Source organism: Marmota flaviventris, chromosome 4 (genome assembly GCF_047511675.1).
Source record: "Marmota flaviventris isolate mMarFla1 chromosome 4, mMarFla1.hap1, whole genome shotgun sequence".
In the NCBI taxonomy this organism is placed as follows: Eukaryota; Metazoa; Chordata; class Mammalia; order Rodentia; family Sciuridae; genus Marmota; species Marmota flaviventris.
This window is the reverse complement of record NC_092501.1, coordinates 103,815,973-103,841,477: the sequence shown is the minus strand read 5'-3', so window position 1 is coordinate 103,841,477 and position 25,505 is coordinate 103,815,973. Positions and strand designations below refer to the sequence as shown.

At 31.9% G+C, this 25,505-nt stretch overlaps 1 protein-coding gene across 3 annotated transcripts in view; it reads right to left on the bottom strand.

The window, feature by feature from the left end:
- The window catches only part of Dach1 (dachshund family transcription factor 1), a 395,583-nt gene that overhangs the window by 45,574 nt on the left and 324,504 nt on the right, over positions 1–25,505 (bottom strand). For all 3 annotated transcript variants that reach the window (XM_071611458.1, XM_071611459.1, XM_027938084.2), the window contains one exon: positions 1,372–1,523. In XM_071611458.1, coding sequence (XP_071467559.1) covers positions 1,372–1,523 — 152 coding nt within the window. The remainder of the gene's footprint in view (positions 1–1,371; positions 1,524–25,505) is intronic.

Here is a 25,505-nt window from a genome sequence, read left to right as displayed (position 1 = left end):
TTACATAGATGAAGCCAAGACATGCTGTCTGTTCTGAAATTGAAATTCAATTCTTACTCATCTGGTCAAAGAATTTTTAGTTAAGGAACACACATACATATGGCTTTTTCTTTACTTCATATGGAGTTATATACAGAAGAAAATAAATGTTTTCTCTACTTTTTGGAATTTAAACTCAAAAATGTTGAGGGCTATTTTCTGAAAGCATTTATTGAGAGAGAAAATTTACTACAAACTTTAACTCGTGGAAAACAATAATATAAGTGAAATTCAGGGCAGAAAGTCTTATGTTTATTTTAAAATATAATCAATTATTGGACCATGATTAAGTTTAGGCTAGATTGATGACTTATTTCAATTACTGAGATCTAAAACCATAATGTTGAATACAGTTCTGGAAACTCTAATTACATTAGTATTAAAAAATGCCACATTAATAGATGAGAAGATATGTTACATTAAAGGCCTTCTGTTATGTCCTTGGAGAGGTAAATAAAATTAATTACATTTCTACTGGGAGAAAGATTAATATGGTAGGAAATATGTGCAGAAAAATATCACTGAGTTTGGAGTGTTAGAGTAAATTTTTTTTAAAAAAGAGAAACTTTCGAGTACTGTTGTCAGTAAGCTCATGTTTAACAGCAACTACTCCAAATATGGAAGAGTAGATGGCAAAAATTTCCATCTGGGGTCCACATGATCACTTCATGTGTGGGCAAGAAAATTGTTTTCTTCTATTTCGAACACTCTTATTATCTTGGCTCCATGCTCTATGTTATTGTTAACTGTAAGTATTTTTGATTCATAATGTACTGTACATAAAATATACATCCTGAGGACCACATAGGAAATCCGTGGAAAATTTTATACAGCTTTTGAAGTCTATCCTTTGAAGAAACTCTACTAATTGAAACAAACTTATTTATGAAAGAAGGGATTTTTTGGATTCTTCTATATTAGACATATTTAAAATGACTAAACATACCATTTCCTCACTGGAAGGGCAACAGTTTAAAAATATCTAAATATTTATTAGAACTGGTGTGCTGTCATATAGTAAATTAGACAAACTAAACAGTTAAATTTTATCCAATTAGTTGGCAATAAAGAAAGCCATTTAGGCAGAATGGTTTTTTAAATGTGCATGTCATCTTTATGTAAGTTTTTATTATAGCTTAATATACATATTTGAGTATTTTTAAGCCAATTTGATTAGTGTAGCAGGTTTAAAATCTTTGTTTTCTGAGTAAAAGTTTAATACCATGGCTTGTTCTATGCTATGAAGAGATTTAGTTGGAATGGGATGAATTCAGAAAGATATTACATATAAGTGTTCTATGTTCTTTTCTTCCAGACAGCAAAAAGACCTACCTGTATATTAGTCAGAAGGGTCTCTATGGAAGACAATCCATCAGGAAACAGAAAAGGAGATGGAAACCCTGGAGGTAGTGGTTGTCCATGCCCAGTTAGAGAAAGTTTGTCAAGGCTGTCTCTTGCGGTTGGTGTAGAAAGTGGGGTCTCATCTGTATGTGATTGAAACAAAAATATAGAACAAGTTACGCTTGTCTGTTTTTATTAGACCTCAGTAATGGCTTCCCTAGTGGTTTCCAGAACATTTATTGCAAATTGGTTCCTGCTATCAGGAGAAAATGCTTTCTGCTGAATTTTCTTTAATGAAAAAGCTGTGGAGATACAACAAGATAACATTAATGAGTAACTTTATAAGCCTTTTAAATGCAGTCTCTAATGAGACTGAGTTTACAGTGCCATAGAATCTTTTTAAAACAAATATTATCTCATATATAGTTGTGATAATATATTCAGGCTGACTTTATGGGCACCTTCCCAATTATCTCATTTTAGTTTGTTCTCTTTGGATTGACAATAGAATATTTCTAGAGCTTCATGTAAGAGAAATGCTTTGTATATCAGGACAATTTCTTTCTCAATTAACCCTTCCTTTATATTAATGATTTGTTCAAATATATTCTTAAGAACCATAAAAGCAATATGCAATTAAAATATTTCATTTCACAAATCTAAAAGGAAAAATTAGAGTCCAAATACATTCTCCCTATAGTATAACTGAATTGCTCACTATCATTGAAGCCAAAGATTTAATTCTTTTGAACTTGAACACCTTTTACCTTAATATTGAAAAACTATACCTTTTGTGTATGAACAAGGGGTCTGAAGAAAGAATAATAAAATACAACTTTCAAAACAATATTTAGAAAATCAAATTTTATAATCCTAAGATAAATTAGTCTTTACTTCATTTATTGAATATTCTTCAACCTTTTAAGCAATTTAGAATAATAACCAAATAACACATTTTTCACTTTCACAGTGAAATCTTTCAATTTAGTTCTTTGTTATTTGACAATTTTACAGTTCTTTATGAGATAGAGACAAGACATCGCATATTTTGGTTTATTTTAAACACAGGGAAATTTTTATTCAGTGCAAGATTCCTAATTTACTAAATATTTTCATATTTCACCCCAGGAAAATTAATCAGAGCAATGTATTTGCACAGTTCTGATAGTATCTCTCAATTTTGTAAGTTGCTAAAAACTTCAGCACACTTGTCTTAGGCTTATAATTTGATTCCACTGTTCTCCTCGATCATTCTTTTATTTTTCATTACAACATCTAACCACACAACACGTTTTCCAATTACCTCTCTCTGGGGCAGAAATATTATGGAAGCTGCCACACTTCTCTGTCTCTCACTAATGTAAAACAAGTTAAATTCATTTCCTCACCTTTCCACATTTCTAGTTAATGAACCAAAGGGAAGAAATGTTGGGGAGGGAAGTACCAGACACAAGGCTTTCCTATTAACTATTTTCTCACACTTACTCCCTTCTCTGCAGTTTCTCCTTCCCTTCCCTCCTTTGTTAACTTACTAACAGATGATCTGAGGCAGCAGGTACTAGAAAAAGAAACAGAGTAAGCAACTAAAGTAGGACTCATGGTGTCATTATTTTTTGTATTACACTTGTCACCAGGGTTAAAAAAAGACTGCAATGCAGGGGTAGAGCTACCGCATGGCTAATGTGAGCAAGGTGATCTTGGACACCATTTACCTAGCTATCATAAATTACTCCTACAGACCAAGGCTGCTAGTGTTTTCTCATAATAACCCTGAAAAGGGGCTTGTTAAACATCTATGTGCATGTGAAATTGTTTAAGAATGGAGAGCAATATTTTTCGATCAGCATCACCTTACCTGTCACATGCTAAAGAAAATGTGGCTTAATAGATCATGGGGATAATAATTGCTTGTCTCTTAAAGAAATGCACAGAACCAGATGACCTCTCAGCTTTACCACCTATGACTCCATATTTCTCAAAGACTGACCAAGAAAAAAAAGAAAAATGTTGCATACACATACATGTACACACATGTTTAATTCTAAATTCTATCATCCATGATTATTTAATTTAATTTCAGGCATTTGTGCTTAACTACAGTTGCCTGTTCTGTGAATTATATCTCTAAATCACTCATGATGCCTACTTTCAAGCAGCCAATATTTATCTGAAATAAACAATGTGCTAGATATTAGAGACAGAATGCAGAAAGCACAATCTGAAAGCTTTCAGAGACTAACATAGATCAGAGTGACTGACTCTACTTGTTGAATTGCTAATTCTTATATTTAGTAAAATTTTTCCTCCCATCATTATTCCTTAAGACACTGAGGTAGAGAGCGAAGATGGGAGGGGAGGGGAGGGTGGATAGTAGGGGATAGGAAAAGTAGCAGAATACAACAGTCACTAATATGCCATTATGTAAAAATGTGAGTGTGTAACCGATGATGTGATTCTGCAATTTGTATTTGGGGTAAAAATGGGAGTTCATAACCCATTGAGTCAAATGTATGAAAGATGATATATCATGAGCTTTGTAATGTTTTGAACAACCAATAAAAAAAAAGAAATAAAAAGACACTGGTAATCCCAGCAAAGGATTAAATTATTCTGTATGTGTGAGTGTGTGTGCATGCATGCCTGCCTGTCTGCCTATTTTTTTTTTCTACTATTACTTCAGTAATTGACGGCCATTTTGGTCATCAAGGTTCCAGTTATGTGAGAATGTGGACTATCATTTGGTATAAATTTATTTGAGTAGATTCATTCATTCATCATTTTACACAGTGGAGATACTACATAAGGTCACTTTCATTCAATGCATAGGAAAGAAACAATCAAAGTCAGAATTATTTTTAAAATGGCAGGGGAGCATGATTCCTAAGATCATTTTCTAAAAGAAGACAAATGAATCAAAGCTCAAACAAACCAAAGATATTTCTTTGGGTCATAATACATCATTATCTAAGAAAAAAATTATCATTTCATAGCAATTATCAAGATTGTAAAATTAAGAACATGTTCTTCCTTTTAAAAAAATGACGTGTGGTATCCTAAATGTTCTATGATTAAAGGAAAAGTTTGAGAGGCCAGAAAACGTAGTGGTTTTGACATAATCTTTGACTTAAGGTATGTTTGATGATGAAGTAAAAACTCACAGGATACATATTTTGGTTTAAGACTTTCCAATTTTTAAAAAAATATCTTTTATAGAAAGTTGGCTTTTCAGGTGCAATGATTTTTGATTTTTGTTTTTAATATCTCAAATAATTTTAAACTAAAGGAAAATTGCAAGACCTATATAAGTAACTCCTTTATATTTCTATAGTAGATTGAATGATGACCATCAGAATACATGTACATGTGTAATTCTTAGAATCTGGTAGTATTATTTTATTTGGAATACTGGTTCATTCTAACTCTAGGCACAGGTATAATACAGAATCTTGAGATGAAGAGATTATGGAGGTTATCCTTACTCAGGATGGACCTTAAGTCTACTGACAAGTGTCCTTAGAAAACTAAGGCAGAAGAGGAGTTGAAAGAGACAGAGACCCAGAGAAAAGGAGTAGGCAAACTAAAGAAGAGTCAGAACGAGAATTTTACAGCCACAAAACAGGGAATGTAGAAAGCCATGAGAATCTAGAAGAGATTAAATATTGTCTCGACAAGTTGTTATTTTTAATTTCCAAAAAAGAGTAGTTATTTATGTTGAAGGATTCTGGTTTTCTAATCCAGTTTCAGGGACCTACAGTGGTTTTCTAAAGAAAATAGAGTTTGCACATATTATAATTAAATGATTTTATTTTATGACAAGAAAAATTACTGCTTAACATCAGGGATAATTATAATATTGACAATTACAGCAACATGTAAACAGAATAATTGACAAGGGAGAAGAAAGAGAAAAAATATATTTTAAAATTCTAAAATTAAAAAAGGATAAAACATGATATTTCATTTTACTCATCAATATAATTCATGATTCTACTCATATTTTAAGTCACTTTTTAATAACTGACCATCAGTAAGATTGATGCCTCAGTAAGACAAGCTTTTTTTCCCCCACCAATCTTATCACACATAACAATTTAGCAGGATATCCTAAGGAACAATGATGTTTAAAAAAATAATAGGCCTCTACTTTTAAAATGTTTTCTTTCCTGTGAATAAAATCTAACTCAGTTATTTTCATAACTGATCCCTTTGGGTTTGAATTATATATTCTTTCAAGTGTGTGTGTGTGTACAAACCTCTGATGTCTTATTACACCTTAAATTTTAGGCTTAAAAACAATCACTTTTAGAAACAAGGGGATTCATATCTATTCATCTTGATATGAAATAGAAATAGCACTATTGTTAAATGGGAAAATCTCCATGTTTTTATGTTTACAAGGGAGTTTGCATGAAAACTATTTCTGCACTGCAAAATGAAAAATAAAGTTGACAAAAATTCTAAAGCATATGGCACTTTCCTTCAGAAGTGAAATATTTCTCTAATATAATTTTCTCTTTGTTTTTTAAAAAAATATCCATCACAAACATATAGAAAGATACACTTGTGAGTGTTTTTGTAAACTGGTCAATCAAATTATTCATCAGGAATAGAAACACAGATAATCTAAAAATTTAAGAATTGGTGCCTCGAAATAAACATCTGAAAATTATTTTCAGGCGTAATATACAAATGTTTAAACTAAACACACTTGTAGTTTCATTGCTGTCTTACTTCTAGTCTAGGCACACTGGGTTAATTATCAAGAGAAACTATTCATAATAAAGTAAATACTATTACCTCATATTGTAATCTTAGGTCAGAAAGTAGTTATGTATTCTTTTCTATTTTCATTTTCTCAGAAAATAAAGAATTTTGACATAGAAAATTAAAATTCAGAGACATAACTTTTGTATATATTCTAATATGTACAAAATATCTAGAAGTACACTGGAATAAAATTTATTTCCTATATTTAATTTTATGCCCATTTTCAAATTCTCAAAATTACTAGTGATAGTTTTATAAAATGAATATCACAATCCTATATGTGATGTATCGATGGTAAAATGAAAAGCAAACTATACTAGATCTGGAAAATATGAGTTCTAGTCATGGTTCTACCAAGTTCTAGAAAATTTTAGAGCAGCAAAACCATCTTAAAAAATTGATTGAAATCTCACAGAATTATAGTTTAAATCCAGTTGGATTGTGTGTAAAAGTACTTTGTAAAATATAAAATGTTATATGTAGTATGTATAAGTGATTACAACCAAATTGATTATTAATTTTATATTGGAAACTTGGCTTCAATGTGGCATGGAGGAAATCTGTTCTTATACCCTACACCTATGATTTTTATATTATTTCTCTCTGATAAGTTTTGTGATGAAAGTATATCATGTTGATAATAATTATTTCTCTCTGAAGATAAACCATGTTGATAACAGAATTATCTTTCTGTGTATCAGTTACTTTACGTAAACCTGAGTTTATTTGTAGAATAGTTAAAATTAACTGTGAGAGAAATAAATGGAGAACAGGCAAAGGGTATGAACCAGTTCATAAATTTCTCTTTAGGCAGCACAACCTAGAGGGTTTTTGTTTTGACTTACACAAAATGTAATCAGCATAGGTTTCATAGAAATGGATTGTGTGAAACATAAAAATACTGAAGAGGTTCTGTGGATATACTTCAAGCAGCATTAGAACTCTGAATTTCTAATTTGGTGAATATAGAAAAACAAATTAATACTGAAAGGAGACTATTTTAAGTGTGTGTTTGGCAGGAGGCTGAACGTTTACTTTAAAACAATATTACATGCACAATTTTGCCTAACTTAATGCATAAAATATTTTAAACTTACTATATGTTAACTATCATCTACATCAGTGGCTCCTAACTTTTGGATAGTTCAGCTTTAAGATTGTAATAAAAGTTAGGGACCACTCCCTTAGTCAGAGAGAGAACCTATTTATAATCTTAACTATGCCATATAGTGTAAGCACTTTCTAATTTCTGTTGAAAGAATATGTGAATGAGATAAAATGGGGCAAAAGTGGTAATGACAGAAAATGAAGAAATGAGAGATCTCTGCTGATATTAAAATTATACTATATCCAAGAGAGTAATACTAAAAATACCTCCTATTGAAAAACAATCCTATTGAAATTACAGAATGATAACAGACATTATCTTGGGGTAGGAGTTCTAGTTCTGGCTGTATACTAATATTACTAAATTTGGCCTTGATAGCAAAATCATCTGAGATAATCAAACTTAAGTACATATCTGTGCCTAAATTTTTTAATCTGTCTACAACTTGGAATTTCTTGGCAAAAGTGGAGTGGTATTAAGCATAACACATGCACACACCCCCACCCCCGGTACACACACATAGAAACACATTGATTTAACTTTTTGGTTGTTTTCATCTCTGCTTGTTACTTGAAATAATAAGTCATAAGTGTATAAGAAAGAGCTGGCACAGCTTCTGCTGCAAAGATCCACTTAATTGACCTTTCTACCTTTTCCATGACCCTGTAGGCTTAACCTCACTGCTGATCCGCAAGTGAATATGGAAAAGCATTTATTGAAAGCTACATAACAGACATGGTTATATTTCCTAGGTTGATGTTTTGCATATCTGCACAGTAGGGCCATTAAGGGTTCTAAGAGCACAAAGGAAACAATCATAACATTTGTTTTTAGATGACTGACTCAGGACATGTACACCAGGCTTTATATAGAAACTGTTTTTGTTTTATTAAGGGACTGTTTGCCTGTTAGTGATAACATCATTAAAAATAAATGAAAGGGGGCTGGTAAAATGCTTCCCCAAAGCAGAAACCTAATTAAAGGTGATATGCCTGCTACAAGGCTTTTTTCAGGACTCAGAAATAGAACAAGGTTAGTTCTTTCTCATTTTATAAGGCCCAAAGAAGACCTCACAGTAAAACATCACTTCTGATCTAATTTTCTATTTCTGTGTACTTTAATAATCTACTTTACAGTCTGTGCTTGCCCATAGAAAGTGAACTAGTTTTGTTCCTACAGATAGCTTCTTCATCATGTCACACTACATAAAAAGAAAATCTGATGGTTCAGCTCAAACAAAAAATGCACTCTCCTTTTAAAACAAATTGTATAGGTTGTAATGTGTGCATTAATAGTAGTTGAATAATGCATATATAAACATTCTGCGGCCCTGAAAGATCACTATGAAAGCCTGAGTTAATGGTAAAAACAAATATTCCAAATCATAGTTTATAATTTCAGTAAGGAAAAAAAAGTAAACCCTTTCATTTTAAGGGGTGGAGTTACTCTAATTTCATGGATGGTGGAAAAAGCAGGAAACTGCATTCCCTTGATAACTCTGTCCTTATTGTGCTGTGACCTTGGCCAATTTACTTAAATTTACATCTGCCAAAAATGAGTTTCTGAAATGTGCTTTGAGAATTTTCAGGGGGAGGGAGGAGGAATTGTCACATAAATCCAAGGCCTTTTCCAAATTAATATTACTTTAAAAGTAAAGTGAACGTGAAGAGAAACATGGCCACATCATAGGGTACCATAGTTTGATATCCTGTTCTCTTGTCACTTCTGCATATTTCTTATTCAATTAAAAATATTCAAATAGAAAATTAATCCCTTTGCTACGTGAATAAAAATAGAATATTTCCTACATTATCCCCCCCCCAAATATAAAATATCTCTGAGGTAGTAGATTCTTGAAACTATGATTTGCCCCTGGGGTTTAGATTAAAATTATCATGCAAATAACAAAATGTGTGAAGCCTTTGGAAATCACAGCCTAAATTCTTTTTTTTTTTTCAGGTGAAACAAGTCAATAAGTGATTGATTCCAACTTTTTCAAACTCAACTTTGTAGATTTCCATTTCTTTTTCTTTAAAAGTCATGGTGTCAATGCAGAGGAAATACAAAATTATGATACTTTGAATGACTCTTAAGAATATTCATTCCTATAAATATACATGTAAATGATAATTAGTAAGATATGAAGCCTAATAGGTTATTTAATAAATATTATGGAATTTTAGCACTGATAATGAAAATGTGTTTGTGATTTAAGGAAATGTGTCCCTATCTTTAAAACACTGAAAATACACAAAATAAAATAAGTGATGAAAAAAAAAGAAAAACATATATAAATGGAAGATTTAATATTTGGGATTTTCTTTGAGATTTTCTGGGAGAAGAGGAGAATTTGGGTAGAGTATTTATGGAGCAAGACTGACCTTGAGAAGACTATTGTTAAAACTGAATAATAGATAGGTTTATGGGGGTTCATTACCCTTTTCTAATTTTATCTATATTTGAAATTTTAAATAAAAAGTCAAAAGAAAAGTGATATTTCTCAATAAAGACTCTATTAACTAGTTTATTCTTTCACAGTCAAGGGCCTAGATATGATAATCACCATCATGACAAAAATAACTAGCACAGACTATTTCCTATGTATGCAAAGCAATGTTCTAAGCATTTTTTAATGCATTGACTCATTTAATCCTCACCACAGCTCTTTTAGGTTGATACTAGTGTTATCTTCATTCTACAAAGAGTAGATGAAGGTAAGATGAAGTTAATTAACTTGCAAAGATACCTTCTAAAGACAGCAGCCTGGATACAGATCCAAATAGCCTTGTTTCACAGTTCATATTCTTTAAACAGCCAAGGAGTAAAACACAAAATATTTAGAAACAATACAAAAATGTATTGGATATGAATGTTCAAATATATACAAGAAATATGTATTCTTATTCCCCATTTTTTTCTCAGAATACAAAAAATGTCAAGATTTTCTAGTTCACTTCTAATTTAAGGATTGGCTTACTCCTTAAAACCCAGCTAATGGTCATACTGAACAGCCAAGATTCTCTCAAATTGACTACTCCCAATGACATATATGCATTTTCATTTTCAAGCATGTCCTCATATAGGAATAGAGAATTCCAACCAAAAGTATCATAGATACTTACTATCAACTGTAATATTAAGTAGCCCATGTAGGACATCTCCTGGAAATTTTTCCACTATACATTTTTATCAAATTCAAACTGTATCAACAAGGTATATACTTCCCTGTGAAAGACACTTAGCCATCAAAGTATCATTCTTAAAGTGACACATGTATTTGATGGGGTAAAATGCAAGGGCTGCATAAGGATTTTTAAATAAAAACAATTGTCCAAGACATTCACTTTAGAAGAGGCAGATCCCATGTCTTACCATGTTCATCAGGGGCAATTAAACCCTGGAAATCATCACAAATTGTCTTCTGCAATTGTTCCAACTTGGTATCTCTTGTATTCCTTATCCTGCAATCCTAGCCATGAATTTGCCCCAGTTTCCACCATGGGAACTTTATTTAGTTTTCCAAATCACCCTCAGTATCACACTCCAGTCCTCCAGTGACTACAAAGCCTGCAATGGTTAATGTTCTGTTCTGATGATATGAAACAGGCAGCTGGGCTGCTGCCCTAGCTAGACATCAGCTTGTTGGTCCACAAGAATTATGTAAGTCTGACAATTTACTGAGTATATAGACCCCATTCAAGACACAGATGTGTTTTAATAAATCATCCATTCCTACTTCCACTTGCCACAAGCTTGAGACAGGAGCATGGTATGTGATTGAAAAAATTCTACTAAGGTCAAACTTGGTAACTATATCTCAACTTCACTGTCTTGAAAGAAAGTCATCTCTCCCCTCCCATTCATAGCAACTATTTATTAATATATCTTACCAAGACTACTATAAATGATCATTAAAATTGTCATCAAATAATTTCATTTACATATTTGTTTCCTTCATCCTATTTAATACAAAAAACTATAAGGGAAGGAACTCTGTCCATTTTTGTTCACCAGTGTCAGTCACCTGAATGTCTAGTATGTAAAAGTTTTTTATTATTGTTTGGTTGGATGTATTGTAATTTATTGTCAAAATTAGTTCCTTTATTAAATCCTGTATTCTTATGGTAATACAGATCATTTTCAGCTGAGCTTAGTGTAAATTTTTAATTTGACTCTGAATAAATGAGAAGGTGTACAAGTACTTTTCAGTTTCCTTTTCATAAATGTGAATTCAGAAAATAAAAATTAATTCTGATATAAAATTCTAAACTTTTAAATCCCACTATTTTCTCATTAATTAAATATATTTATAGCTACCATGTACAGAAAAGGAACTAGTAAGTATATGCATATAATAGTAAAATTTCATTCATCTATATAAAAGTCCTGTTGGCTGTTTTGGGCAATAGTAAGTTTGCCATAACACAATGTGAAGGTTGATAAGCACCTTGTCAGGAATATTACACTGCTCCCTAGAAATTGATAGGAGGTTAAATTAAGTGACCTTTATATTCCTTTTACCTATTGAGATTTTATGACTTTTTCCTTTAAAATTAACTACTTTATAACACAGTCATATAAAAATGCAAAGGAGAGCACTAATTTTTAGGATTTAGGGAAATATAAAAAGTTAAGAGTGTATGTTTATGTCATTGTCAGCATTCTTCCTTGGCAAGAAGGGGATTCTTAAGTAGCACAGCTGCAATTTTGCAACTCTCAGAGCATAAAAACATAATGCAAATTCTTGGGCCTCTACTACATATAAGTTTCAAAAAACTGACTTCCATTTTACAACCAGTCTTTGTAACACAGAAAAAAATATGATATTGTCAGATAAAACCTATCTCAAAATATGTCAACAAATTAATATAGAAAGAGATCGCTTGGTTAGGTTTTCATCTTATATTTAAATTTTCATCTGTTTTAAAATTGCTTGAAAATTCAAATGAATAACACCATCAATCTATCTTATTTCATTAAAGTATTTTGTGCTGTGTGTTCTGTATGTATTTTAGCATGAATACCTCATATGCATTTTGAAGAATTTTCTGAAATATTTATGCATTGGGGTAGAAAATATAGTATATATTCTTTAAGAAACTAACCCAGAAAGAGAAGGAAAATGAGAAAGGGCAGTGTGGATCAGTCCTGATTGGTGAGAGGAGAGTAAGTAGTGCAGAAGGTGGAGCAGCAAGGGGCCAGATTTGTGTGAACTAGTAAAGGCCTGGCTGTGAGGCTGTAGCCTATGGTTTTCAAGAGCAGGTTGACCATGACCAATTTTCTGGCAGAAATGGCAGATCTTTCTAATTATGTATGTCTCATGAAACTGTATCACTCTTTCAGCCTTATGTGCCTGTGAGACTTTTCATGTCCATGGTATGTTCAATTCATATCATGCTAGCATTATTACTACACTGGATATTTTCTTGTTCCTTTTTCTTGTCTTCCCCAGTTACAAGGCAAGCTCTTTAAGAATAAGATTCCTTTCTTTAATGTTTGGCTGTTGGGTCCCCTGTACTTTGAATGGTGCCTGGCACTTATGAGGCTTTCAAAAAGCATATGTAGCATGAATCAATATTTTATTTTTTTATTTACTGGTATCAGAAATTGAACCCAGGGTGATTTACCACTGAACTAGAGATATTATTGTTTGATTTTGAGATATGGTCTTCCTAAGTTGCCCAGGCTGGCCCTGAACTTGTGATCCTCTTGCCTCCATCTACAAAGTCTTTGGGATTACTGTCACACACCACCATGCCCAGCTCAATAGAGTTTTAAAAAGAATTTCAAATTAAAATTAATTAATCTCTCAAGCTATCTGTATGCATTTAGTTTAATTTTACTCCAAATTCTCAAATTTGTAAGCATACTTGTCAATTAAGGAATCTTCTTAATGGTATTTACAGAAGAATTTAGATATATTACTATAGATAATATAGTCCTGGAAATTCTACTGTATTTAAAAAAATTGAAAGAAAAGTTTATATGATTGTGTATATCCAAGTGACTGTACACACACAAACACACTCACACACACACACAGTTAAATAAATGCATAGGTCTAAATAAGTATATAGGTATGTACAGCTTTTATATTTAAACATTTGGTAACTATTATATTTTAAAATTATTTATTTATTTTAAATACTATCATGAGAAGAAGCATTAGGAAAATAAATAATGTTTATTTCAGAAAATAAATTATTTTTCATTATTTTTTCTTTTTCCTCATATAATAACATTTTATAAAAATGTAAAAATCAGGTAGAACCTGGAAGCTTTATTCTTACTTTTATTTTAGTCTATGTGTTTTAAAATCACAAGTTATTATAAGTATCATGCATATTGCAAAATAATTTAATGATTTAATATTGATGGAAAATTTGATAATAATTATAATATTCAGCCTTATTAGAAAGTAGTTTATATATGAACAAGCAAATGAAACATGCATTTTGTTCCCGTACTCTTAATAAACATGAAAAAATCATATTGCCCTTTAATACTATTTTGCATTAGAAAAAATTAATGCCTATTATAACAATAGCTTCAACAATGTCATGACACACTTAAGAAAGCTTTTATTTCCTTCATTAACAACATTGTTTTTATAACTGTTAAATTTAACCATAAAATTGTTTAGGGACATTTTATGAAAACAAATTAACCTTGAAATATGAATACATTTTGTTTTACCAATTGATTCAGTTGGCAAATTAGACAAATTAGAAATTGGTCATTCCAGAAATATTTATGGATGAATATCAAATGCAACACAGTACACCAAACACTCTAACAAAGACAACACCAAGGAATATTAGAGCAAGTAAGGACATCCTCAGACTTGATAGAGGAGAAAGAAATCTAAGTTTAAAAATGAAGGAGATTGGATACAACCTGATGACATGGCTGAGGCCTTAATAAATGGGGAAAAGAAAGTAATTTCAGAAAAATAATTGATTATCTCAAAGCTTGTTATGATTCAGATCTTAAGTGTTCCAAATGTGTTGAGCCTTTGCCACCAGGTGTAGAACTACCAGTAGGTGGTGGAACCTTTAAAAGGTGGGGTCTGATGAAAGGAAGTTAGGTCACTGAGAGTATGCCCTTAAATGGAGACATTGGGCCCCCACCCTTCTCCTCTCTCCTTGCTTCCCAGTTGCCATGAGATGAAAAACTTCCTCCACATTCGATTTTTTCTTCAAATGCCAATAGATTTTCTAACTCTCTAGCATCTATATATTATTAAAAAATCAAAAAACTTCATCAACAAATGTTTATCAGAATCTTCATTCTATTGTTATTACATTTTCCTGAAAGGCAAAGTAAGCAATGCTAGATTTCAAAAAGGTTTTCTTTGTGAGTTCAAAACAGTCCTAGTGATTACCTTCTAAGAAATTATTTTAGAATATTCCTTACAATCATTACTGAGGAGCTTCTTACACTGTGAGTGAAATGTGTGTCTATCCATTTCTTAAATATCATAACTGCATAGGCATGTTTTATTTGTTGGCAACCTTTCTTTGAGGGCCAGCACTTTGGCTATAAATTTGGCTCAAATATATTAGAATGTAATTCATATGCCCTGAATATGTTTAGAATAGCCCAATGTTTCTTCTTATCTCTTCATCTCTTTGGGGTTTTAATTCCCTCTCCTGTTTACCACTCCATTTTTCTCTTGGAAAGATAATGAAAACAAAGGAATCTGATTGTTCTTGTCTGCATCATTTCATATGCAGAAAGAGAGAATGTGATAAAATATATATTGTCGATTTATTACTTGATTATAATTTGTGCTTCTCTTTATCTTTTCAATCTAACAAAAGTCAGTTTCTCAAATCTTCAAACACTATTGTCTCTATTTCTCTTGAAGTTACTATCACCTTTGAAATTATTCTAGAAACAGCTTTGACTTCAGTTTTCTTCTTACACAATCATCTCTTCAGAGTATTCCCATTTCTATGTTCCTTCTCAACTGTCATCCTATATACACCAAGGTGTGAAGGTGAAGGTTAGGAACCCCATACACATGGGCGCCTCTGGTACTTTTCACTTCAATCTTCCATAAATTTAATTTAAATTTCATACTCTGTCTGTTCATTATAAGCTTCATTCTGAACTTTCAGCATAATTTCCAAAGAAATTTACATTCTAATATAATTCCTTCTCTACTAATCTCATCAATCCTTGACTGCAAAAGTATAATGTGCTAAGGTACAATGAAACTTGCAAATATTTTGCCATAGAAGAGTCCACAAATTGGGGGAGTAAAACAAAATCAAAACAATGTAAGGAATATACAATACAGAAGCTATAGAAGGAATATGGTAGTAAGTGAAGAAAGAATACACATAGGTGAGAAGCTAAGAGTGCAAATAATATATCCAAGTCAGTGGTTACCAGGGCTTGGGCCATCAAGAAGGAGGCGAAGAGTAGGTGAGGATGGAAATAAAAAACACAGACTTGAAAAATGAAGTCTTGAATTTTGGAGAAGGATTGGCTATGCAATTCTCTAAACTTTTCAGCCTGGATTCTGGATCCATTTTTTTCCAAAAATCAATACTGGTGAACTCATTCTCTGCATTAAATTTAGTAAATAATCAGGCTATCACTAGGGCACATGTACCCTCTATGTATATATGTTTCTTCTCTTTCCTAAATAATTTTAATTGCATGCAGTCATGCTATACTATATTTAATAAAATTTTTTAAAAACTATTTTCCTAGGTAGCATCTGTCCTTTCAATTTCTGTCCCAGCTCTCCATTTTTAGGAGTTCTCCATAACCACTGTCATCCTATCTCTTCCCTATGATTTAATATTGAGTCCCACTCTAATTGATTATATCACCCCCTCTCCATTATAACTACTTTTATCAAAGTTAATAGTGAAATCCACTTGCCAATTTTAACAGTCAGTTCTCAGATCTCTCCATCCTTGACTCTCAGTGGCCTTGAAAAAGGTTCAGAAGCCTTTTCTTCCAGAATACCATTTTCTTTTCTTCTCACAAAACATCTGTGGTAGCTTCTTCTTAGTCTCCATATTACTCTTCTTTTTATCTAATATTTTCAAACTCAGAGCAAGGCACAGGGTGAAGGGAAATGTAAGGGCTTAATGATGGTCCCCTTTAGATAAAGATTTCTTTTAATTAGCAAGAGCTTTAGTCCAAAAAGTTTTGTTTTTGTTTTTGTTTTTTAAGAAAAAGAGCCAACAAACAAGACAAAAACCAAAAGAAAAAGAAATGAAAGGAAAGAAAGAAGGGAGGGAATAAGGAGGAAGGGAGGAGAGAGGGAGGGAAAAGAAAAAAAAAAGAGGAATAAACTTTTCTAGCTCGCTATAGGTGCAAATCTAAAACTGAAATGATTACCTTTTCTTTCACTTGCTTTCCTATATATACCACTTAGCCTGCCAGCAATCATTAAAACTAATCTTTTTTTTTAATCAGCAGAGGGTATAATATAAGACATGTCAAGCCAAGATATTTAACAAATAGAAACTCAACATTAGCTTGTCTTTATTGATTAGCTCTACTCTGGGGTCCTATTCCTAGTAACTACATTCCTGCCTTGTTTTCCTAGAGGATTTCACAAACTTGTACTGAGGCTCATCCTATGCCAGAAACTGTGCCTGGGTTCCACTGTTCAATAATCTTGGTTTCCCTTGACCTATAGTTTCTATGTTTTCAATCTCAACATTCCTCTTTTGGGAAATTCAACAACCCAATATTCCATGTGAAGGAGGCCTCCAATTCATTCATATAACAATTCATTTAAATTTCGTTTTTACCTGCCACTTCTAGTCTTTCATTTGTTACATACCACCTGCCAGAATCTGCTTTCTTGCAATTCTGAACACTGTCCAGCCTTCTAGCATCTCTGTTCCTCAGACCTATGGATTATTAGAATATGGAATAGTGCTATGATTTTCCCTTTGGTTTACCACATGGATTAATGAGAACCACTAAGAAGGATAAAAATGAACGGGACAGAGTGAGAAGCTCTAGTTTACTGAAAAGTCAAGAGGAAAACTAATACAAAAGAAAAATGCCAAAACAGAAAGTGAATAACAAGTGTCAATTATGAGATCTGAGTGAAGACTTCTGAATTTGTCAGGAAACACAAATACTTGGTCTAGTAGACAATTAAAGCCCCGAGATTTGGATTAATTTAACATACTTTTCTTAGATTCCATAGCATGAACAAATTCATTAAGTGAAGTCAAATCCTGAACAACTCAAACTACTATATGAATCAACATAAATGTTCATTTCCCATAAAGAATTTTCCATAAAGAATTGCATGGGTAACTTAAAATATAATTTCAAATGTTTATAGTTACCAAATTATGTTTCTGAATTGATTCTTATAGAACTTTCATTATTTCAAATATTAAAAAAACGATCTATAAAACCCATGGAAGAATCATTATGCCTTGGAAGAAAGTAATTGTTTTTTAAGATTATAGCCTTAAGAAAACAACAGAAACATACAAGTTTTGGAGAATGAAGTGAGATGATGATTGGTGGAAATGACTAGTCTTACATTAAACAATGTATAAGTAATAGACACTGTAAAATATGCGCAGAATTTAGAAATATATACAGTAATTAGAACCATCTGCTACCAAATACAGGTACTACAAGACCTGATTCAAAGACTAAATTAGACTCATTTGTTATTAGCAGTATATATTTGCATTCAATTAATGTGCTAAAATCCTTGAAAAGTATGCTCTCTTAAGTGGGTTAAACATGCTCATTGTAATCTTGTTTATACTAATAATTGGCTTAGCAAATCTTTTCTTTATATCTAGTACAAAGGTAAACTTTATCAAGCCCAAGCTGAATTATCATAAATTCCATATTAGCAGAAACCAAATTAATGAGGTTTGATTGTACCAAGAAAATTGCTTTTGCCATTTGCTTAATTTCATCTGCTGTATATAATAATAAAAAATTCAAGAGATGAAAGAAGTAGATAACAGAGTATTTGCAAAAATATTAGAAGCAAGGCAAACTTTCAGAAACTCTAATTTATTGTTATATTTATTTGTTTAGGTTCAGTGTGTAATATGATGTTAAGTATATTACTGTACCATGCTATTATGGAACAGATGTTAAATGCAATGTAAAAATGTCAGGGGTAAATGATTGATGATCCTCTTTGCCATTTCAAAGTAAACCATGATTATTTATATGCTCTGGACATTGCTTGAAAGCATCATATTAAATCTAAACAATTGATCCATTTTCAAGGGGTTTTGTATAATATATTATTTATGTGGTTTTTATTCTTTTGTGAAAATGTCCCAGTATTAGAAAGTATTTAGAGTCTCAAGTGCTCCACCCAGTCCATATGGTAGATTTGTTGTCTGTGTAATACTTACCTTTTTCCCTCTAGGCCCATATGGCAAGTCCATAGGCCACCCAGGCCCCTCTGTCCTCCACAGGGGCCATATGGCAAGTTCAGTGAGCACTCATTTACCTTGTATTAATATTTTATCTACCTCAGACAGAAAAAGAGATCAGATTAACTAAAGGCAGCCCCTGAAAATGGTTTAGCCATATAATCAATACTGAGTGTCAATGTGGTCTGAGATATGAGCTCTGTTTTTTCATTTATATTAAAAATAGCAAGTACGCTTGAATAATTTATCAAATAATTTCATAAGCTCTTTTGATCACTTGATATACATTGACAGAATACTGTTTAATTATGCTAATCATCTAGGCAATATTAATGTATGATAGTATAAGCTTATAGAGTTTAGAACTGGCTTAAACATATAGGCTTTGATATATCCAAAGAGATAAGACTGAATCTAAATTATAATCTATATTACCAAATAATTGCTCTAAAATTAATTCATTGTTATAACTTTGCAACTATAGGCTAAACTTTTTCTGTCAATGTAATGTGATTAAGAAAATCTTAGAACTTTACAGCTAGAATTTATATATAAATATGGAATAGATTAAAAAACATTTCTGCATCTTCTACTGAAACTGTAATTCATGGAAACTTATCAAAGAAATAAACTTCAAGGGGTAAGTTATCTTACCTCAAAGTCATTTAATTGATAAACTTACTATTTTTTTAATTTCATTAGCATTTGAGCTATAGAAATTAACTCTTTCCTTTAACAGCTAATGATATTGATATATATATAAATATTACTATATATTTTAAACTTAAATTATTATTCCTAGCACTTAACTATTCTTCCCCAATGTCACAAAACATACATATCCTTTATATTGGACAGTTATTTGCAAATAATCTTTGATTTCATCCAAAGAAATTTGTCTCATTTACAAAATGTTTTGCCTATTAATAATCTCACCCCAGTCATTCAAAATGAATAACAACAACAACAACAACAACAAACACAATTCAGCCAGCCCACCACACTAACAGTAATTTATTTTTGTTAGACTTTGGAATTTCTGTCAGCTTATGTATAAAATCTGATGTGAAGAATGTTCAGAAGAAGTTCATACTTTTGATGTTCAGTCCTTTCCTAATCACGTCTATGTTTTCTTCTGAGACATGTCTTTTAATCAGTCAACCCTCTCTCCAAAAAACAATTAAAAATAATAAAAATTAATTTGTTTTTCATTTGATTCCACACAATGTACATATTACATTATCATGTTTTGCTTACACTTCCTTTGAGTTCCCATATCAGTAATTGTACTTGTTATGATATCCTTACAGACTATATTCACCAGACCAATGTAAATTCTGAGATCACAACTTGTAGATGATATGGAATAAATTCTGGAGTCATTTGAAATTTTAAAATGATAATATTGAAATAAAAATGTTAATGTGTTTAGGTTTGTCACCTGTAAGTGCAAGTAAAGTCATAATTAAAATATAAAGACAACATCAGGGTCTCTGACAGCTTATTTTAGGCTTGTATATATAGAAACATATTTTAATGAAAATATAAAAGTTTAATTTTATGCACTGAATATTTTCACGGAGTCAGCACTTTGCTATTTTGTGATAACATGTTAAAATTAATGGGATGTCTTAACTAAGTTCTTTCTGCATACATACATATAAAAAAGGGAAAGCTCTGAACCTGACTTCATAAATAACATTTGCTGTGATTTTGTTAAAGTTTAGATGCATGGATTTGTATTTGAAATCCTCAGAAGGTTACAGGGTGCAACCCTCCAACAATATCGCAGAGTCTTCAGGGACAAAATCCCATTATGTGGAGTTCAGTGAAGGGGGTAAACACCACCATAAAGAAATACAAATTGCACATATTTCCCATTTAGCTAGTGTCACCAAAGTTCACCATTAGAATTCTAACCAGTTAGGACTTATTCTTGGAGGTCAAGTACCTTGTGAACCTTGTCATCTCACTGATGACATCATATCCCATCCATCAATTCTTTCAGGAGCACACTTGCCATCTGCTCTGCACACGTTGTAATAACTTATTAGACAAATTCACAGGGTAACAATCTGCACAATGACACTGTTATCTTAATGCTGGCACATACTGAGATAACAGCTACTGTTTCTCTGCCAGAGCACAATGATTCTGCCTTCCAAATTTAAAATAGAAGTTTGGAGGCCATTTAAACTTCTTCAGTCTTATGGAAACAATAACTATTGGCAGAAGCATTTTTCTCCACTATAAGATGACAAATGAAACCCTCTTTGCCAGGAGATAGGCAGTTCCCATTCCATTCTAATGGTGCATCTCTGCTTAGAGTTTTCCAGCTGTGAATTCCCCCTTTTTTCCCCCATGAGAAAATGATATGCATATAGGTACAGAGGACCCAATGAAAACTTCAAATAACAGTAGCCATAATCATCAAGTAGAAAGCTCAATATCCTCCCTTTCAACCTGCTAAAATGATACAATTGAAATGATTTCCCCATTTACTTCACAATGACTACAGTCTCTTTTCCTTTTCTTTTTTTTTTCCTATCCTAAAGACACTTAATTAGTAGAATAAGGGTCTTAAACATCTAGCTGACACTGCATACCTGTAACTCTAATAGGTTCTCTGAATAAAACCAAGGACAGTATCCAAGATCATATACCTTTATTTTAGTAGCATATTTAACCGAACAGCTGTCAAAGGCCTTAGAACAGAATGAAGTCCAAAATAAGACTTTCTATCCCCTAGCTTAAAAAATTATATATTTTTAGGGAAGATGAAATTATTTTGCATTACATGGAATTCATCCTCTGTTCCTTCTTTTGGCTTGTCATTTATTCCAGCTTATACTGTGATCAACATTGTACTAAAATAAAGTCAAGTACAACAGCCGCTCCCTGCCCATCAAAACGCACAGACGTCTGCCAAGCACTTGTAACAGCTGGTGTTACATTAATTAGTTTAAACTATTTATTTCATCCATCTCCAGAGCAGATTGAGCAAAAACATTAGAGATTATTCTAGCATCTGTAAGTGCCCTGCAAACATTAACCAAGGAAAGTTAAAATATTCATCAGAATCATATATGCATATGTATATGGAGAGATAGACACACATATATTTATATTTATATATATGATTTAGAAGTTGAAACGGCCATTATAAATAAATGAGTAAACTCTCATATACTTTAGTGAGGGAATATTGTATTAACTGTCTTTGCAAACATAAGTTTTCAACTCTCATTCATCTTTTGTGTCCACAAAGTTTCTCTCTTTAAAAATTATCACTAGAAAGTGATAATAATTCCTGGCAGCATGGGCCATTAAACTATATATGACAGGGACTGGGTGACTCAGTGGATTAGTCACAGATTTTATGGCCTTTATTGGAATCCTGCCCTAACTACAGTGATCAAAACACTGTTATCAAATGGTTGTAAAAATCTCAATTAAAATTACTTCTATGGCCTCCACTAGGTTCTTAGCAAACTATATCCCATAACATGAATCTCTACATTATTGACAAAATTAACTCAACTGCCACTTTTTGGCTTAAGAGAATTTACAAATTAACTATCTAACTGACTCTCCAAATAATGGTTGTCAGTAGGGGATTGATTATGAATGTGTGTCCATTAAACACCTGTCAGTCTATGGTTTTAGGTGGGACTTTTAGATTTTCAAGACTATATTATCTTTTACCACACTTTTTCCGGAAACCAAATATATATGCATTAAATTAACATTAATTGTACTGTTTACAAGAAACAAAAAATAGTTTGAAACATCTGAAGACTAATTCACAAGAGTAATGACAGAGAAAAGCCAGGATTTCAATGTTTTTGTTGAATATCAAAACAGTACTATTTAAATTCCACAAGGTTGATGATCCCCAAAGCAATCTATTTTACTTCACCAAAAGCAATACCATGAATAGAATTTGACACATGACTTAATCAACTAAAGGCAAACAAAAAGGTCTACATGATAGATAGCAAACAAACATTTAGGAAATAAATAATCTGATGCTCACTGAAGAAAACTAATAAGTTGTAGAAGGCATCAGGGAAAGCAATATGGTATACGGTGGCCAAAGTTTTCTGCATAAACACAGCCAGAAGTCCTGAAGCACTACTCCTTACTTCTAGTGTAGAAGCATTTGCTGTTTTAACCTTACTCAGGTCAAAAAATCAATCTCTATAAAACAAATTAAATTTACTCCTTGGCACTTTACTTTCATACACCAAGCACAAAAACAAATTAGTACAAGAAAAGCTAAACATAATATAATTCTATTTAGACTTAACTCAGATTAAAAGGAAAAAAAAAACATATTTTGAATCTTGAGTATGACTGAAGAAGCTATTATAAATTGCACTCTCACTGTCACACTAACTGTCCTCTATGTTACACTGGTCTCTGTCATACTTGAGATTTATATGGGTAACTTATGTTGGCTAATAGAAAATTTAATCATTAGTATTAGACTGATATGGACTGGATTGTGAACCTTTCAAAATAATGTGGTTGAAACACTAATTCTTGATCTTTACAAGCAGGTCCTTCAAAGTGATAATCAAGGTTAATGAGGTCATAAGGGTAGAATATTAATCCAGTAGGACTGGTGTTCTTTTAAGAATAGGAAGATACCATCAATGCATGTGCATGTGTCCTATAAGCCAAGGACAGAGGCCTTGACAAAAACCCTAACTACCGAAACCCTTATTTTGGACCTCTTGACTCCAGATCTTTAAAAACTACATTTCTGTAAGCCATTAATTCTGTGGCTCTAGCAAATGAATTCAGTAGTTCCTCAAACCTCACAATTCTATAGTGCTTCATAACTCTGGATCATTTAAAATATCATTTCATTGTTGTTTAGAGCAATCATGTTAGGTATCTGATTATTTCAACTACATTGAAAATGAGAAGGCTTTGCCTCTGCCTCAGATTGTAGGTTATCAATACTCTTTCTTATGTGTCTTCAAGCTTTTTGTAAAGAATAATCTGTTTTCAATTTTTATAACTTTTTAAGTCTCTGAGGGGAAAGTATTCACAATAGTACCTGGAATAAAATACTTTAGGGAAAAAGTTTCAAAGAGACAAAAGAATATTTCAAACCAGAGGTAGGCAAACTAGAAAGCATAGGCCATATCCAGCCTGCTGGCTCTGATGATTATTTGGCCTAAGAACAAAGAATAGTGTTTGCATTTTGAAATTATAGAAACAATAAAAATAACAGTAGCATTTGGTGATCTTGAAAATATTATGAAATTTAGGTTTTAATATTAAGAAAGTTTTATTGGAACAGTGCCATAATCTCATTTATATACCATCTATGAAGGTTTTCTCATGACAATAGCAGAGTTGAGAGATTTTTTGAATAGGAATCCTATATCCCCAAACCTAAATTATATACAATACTACCTCTTACCAAAAAAAAAGGTTGCTGACCCCAATTTGATACAATAGGATTAATTAATAGCATCTTTTTCCAAACTGTTTTTAAAAATCTAGCTCTGGTTTTCCAGGGAGAATATTTAACTCATTAAACATTTGTATTGTATCACTAACAGGCTGATAATATTATTTCAATTAGTTACAGTCCATATTTGTAATGTTATTCTATGAGATAAAAGGGATTTAAACTTATAAACAATTTACAAGTGAATTTGTGGAATAAAACCTGTTGGTAAACTTATGGAATCAGTTTGTAGGGGTGATTGATAATGGTGAAATATGACAGGAACAATCATTACCTAACTATGTATATTATTCCATTATTCCTAAAACTTTTCCCAGGTTTATACCATTTTTCCCAAAATTATTCCCATTTTCACATTTGGAAAAATTAATGTAGCTAGTGCTTTCAAAACTTAAGGGTGTACTCACTATTCCATTGGGTTGGAGGTAGAATCCAAGATTTCCTTGAATCCAGACCTCATGCTTTCAACCGTTATATTCTACTCTCTGCATTAATTTCACTTGGTTGAATATTGTTTCTGTTAAGGTTTTAATATTTTTATTAATAGAGCTGAAAATAACATTAGTACAAAATGAATTTCAAAATTATCTTTAAGGAAACACTAGTTACATTGAAAATGAATAAATAAATACTCCTGAGCACTATATTGACAGTTTACTATCAATAGATGGTATTGCATTGCCTATCAGCAGAAATACAATCTGGAAAATGTGACTTTATGTGATTTTGCCATTGGGCTAATATCATCATATGTCAATGACTCAATGTGGCCTTTTGATGTGATCAAGATGTGATAAATAGAAGATGTATGAGGCTGGTACTGGCATAATATGCATATTATTTTCTTAATGAGTAAAAGTTCTAAAATGATAAAAAGTATAGTAAATAAACTAGTAACAGATGATTATTACAATTATCAAATTTTATGTACTATATATAATTGTACTTTATAGTGTCATAAGTCTGGGAGTGCAGTAAGTTTGTTTATACCAGCATCACCATAAGCATGTGAGTAATATGGTCATTGTACTATGACCTTACAATGGCTATGACATCATTAGGCAATGGGAGCTTTTCAGCTCCATTATAGTCTAACAAGATATACTATTATATATGCATTCTGTTGCTGAATGAAAGGTCATTATGTGTCAGATGACTGTGCAATGTCGATGCTTCTGTCCTAACCATCAGAGCACACATATATGTGTGAAGGATTAAACCTACATCATCAAGCTTTGAATGTCAATCTCAACCTCAGTTTTCTCAGTATCCACTCTCAGCCTCTGTTTCCTCATCTTTAAAAGGGAGATAAATGACACCACCTTCAGAAGATAATTATAGGATTAAATGTGATTATGTC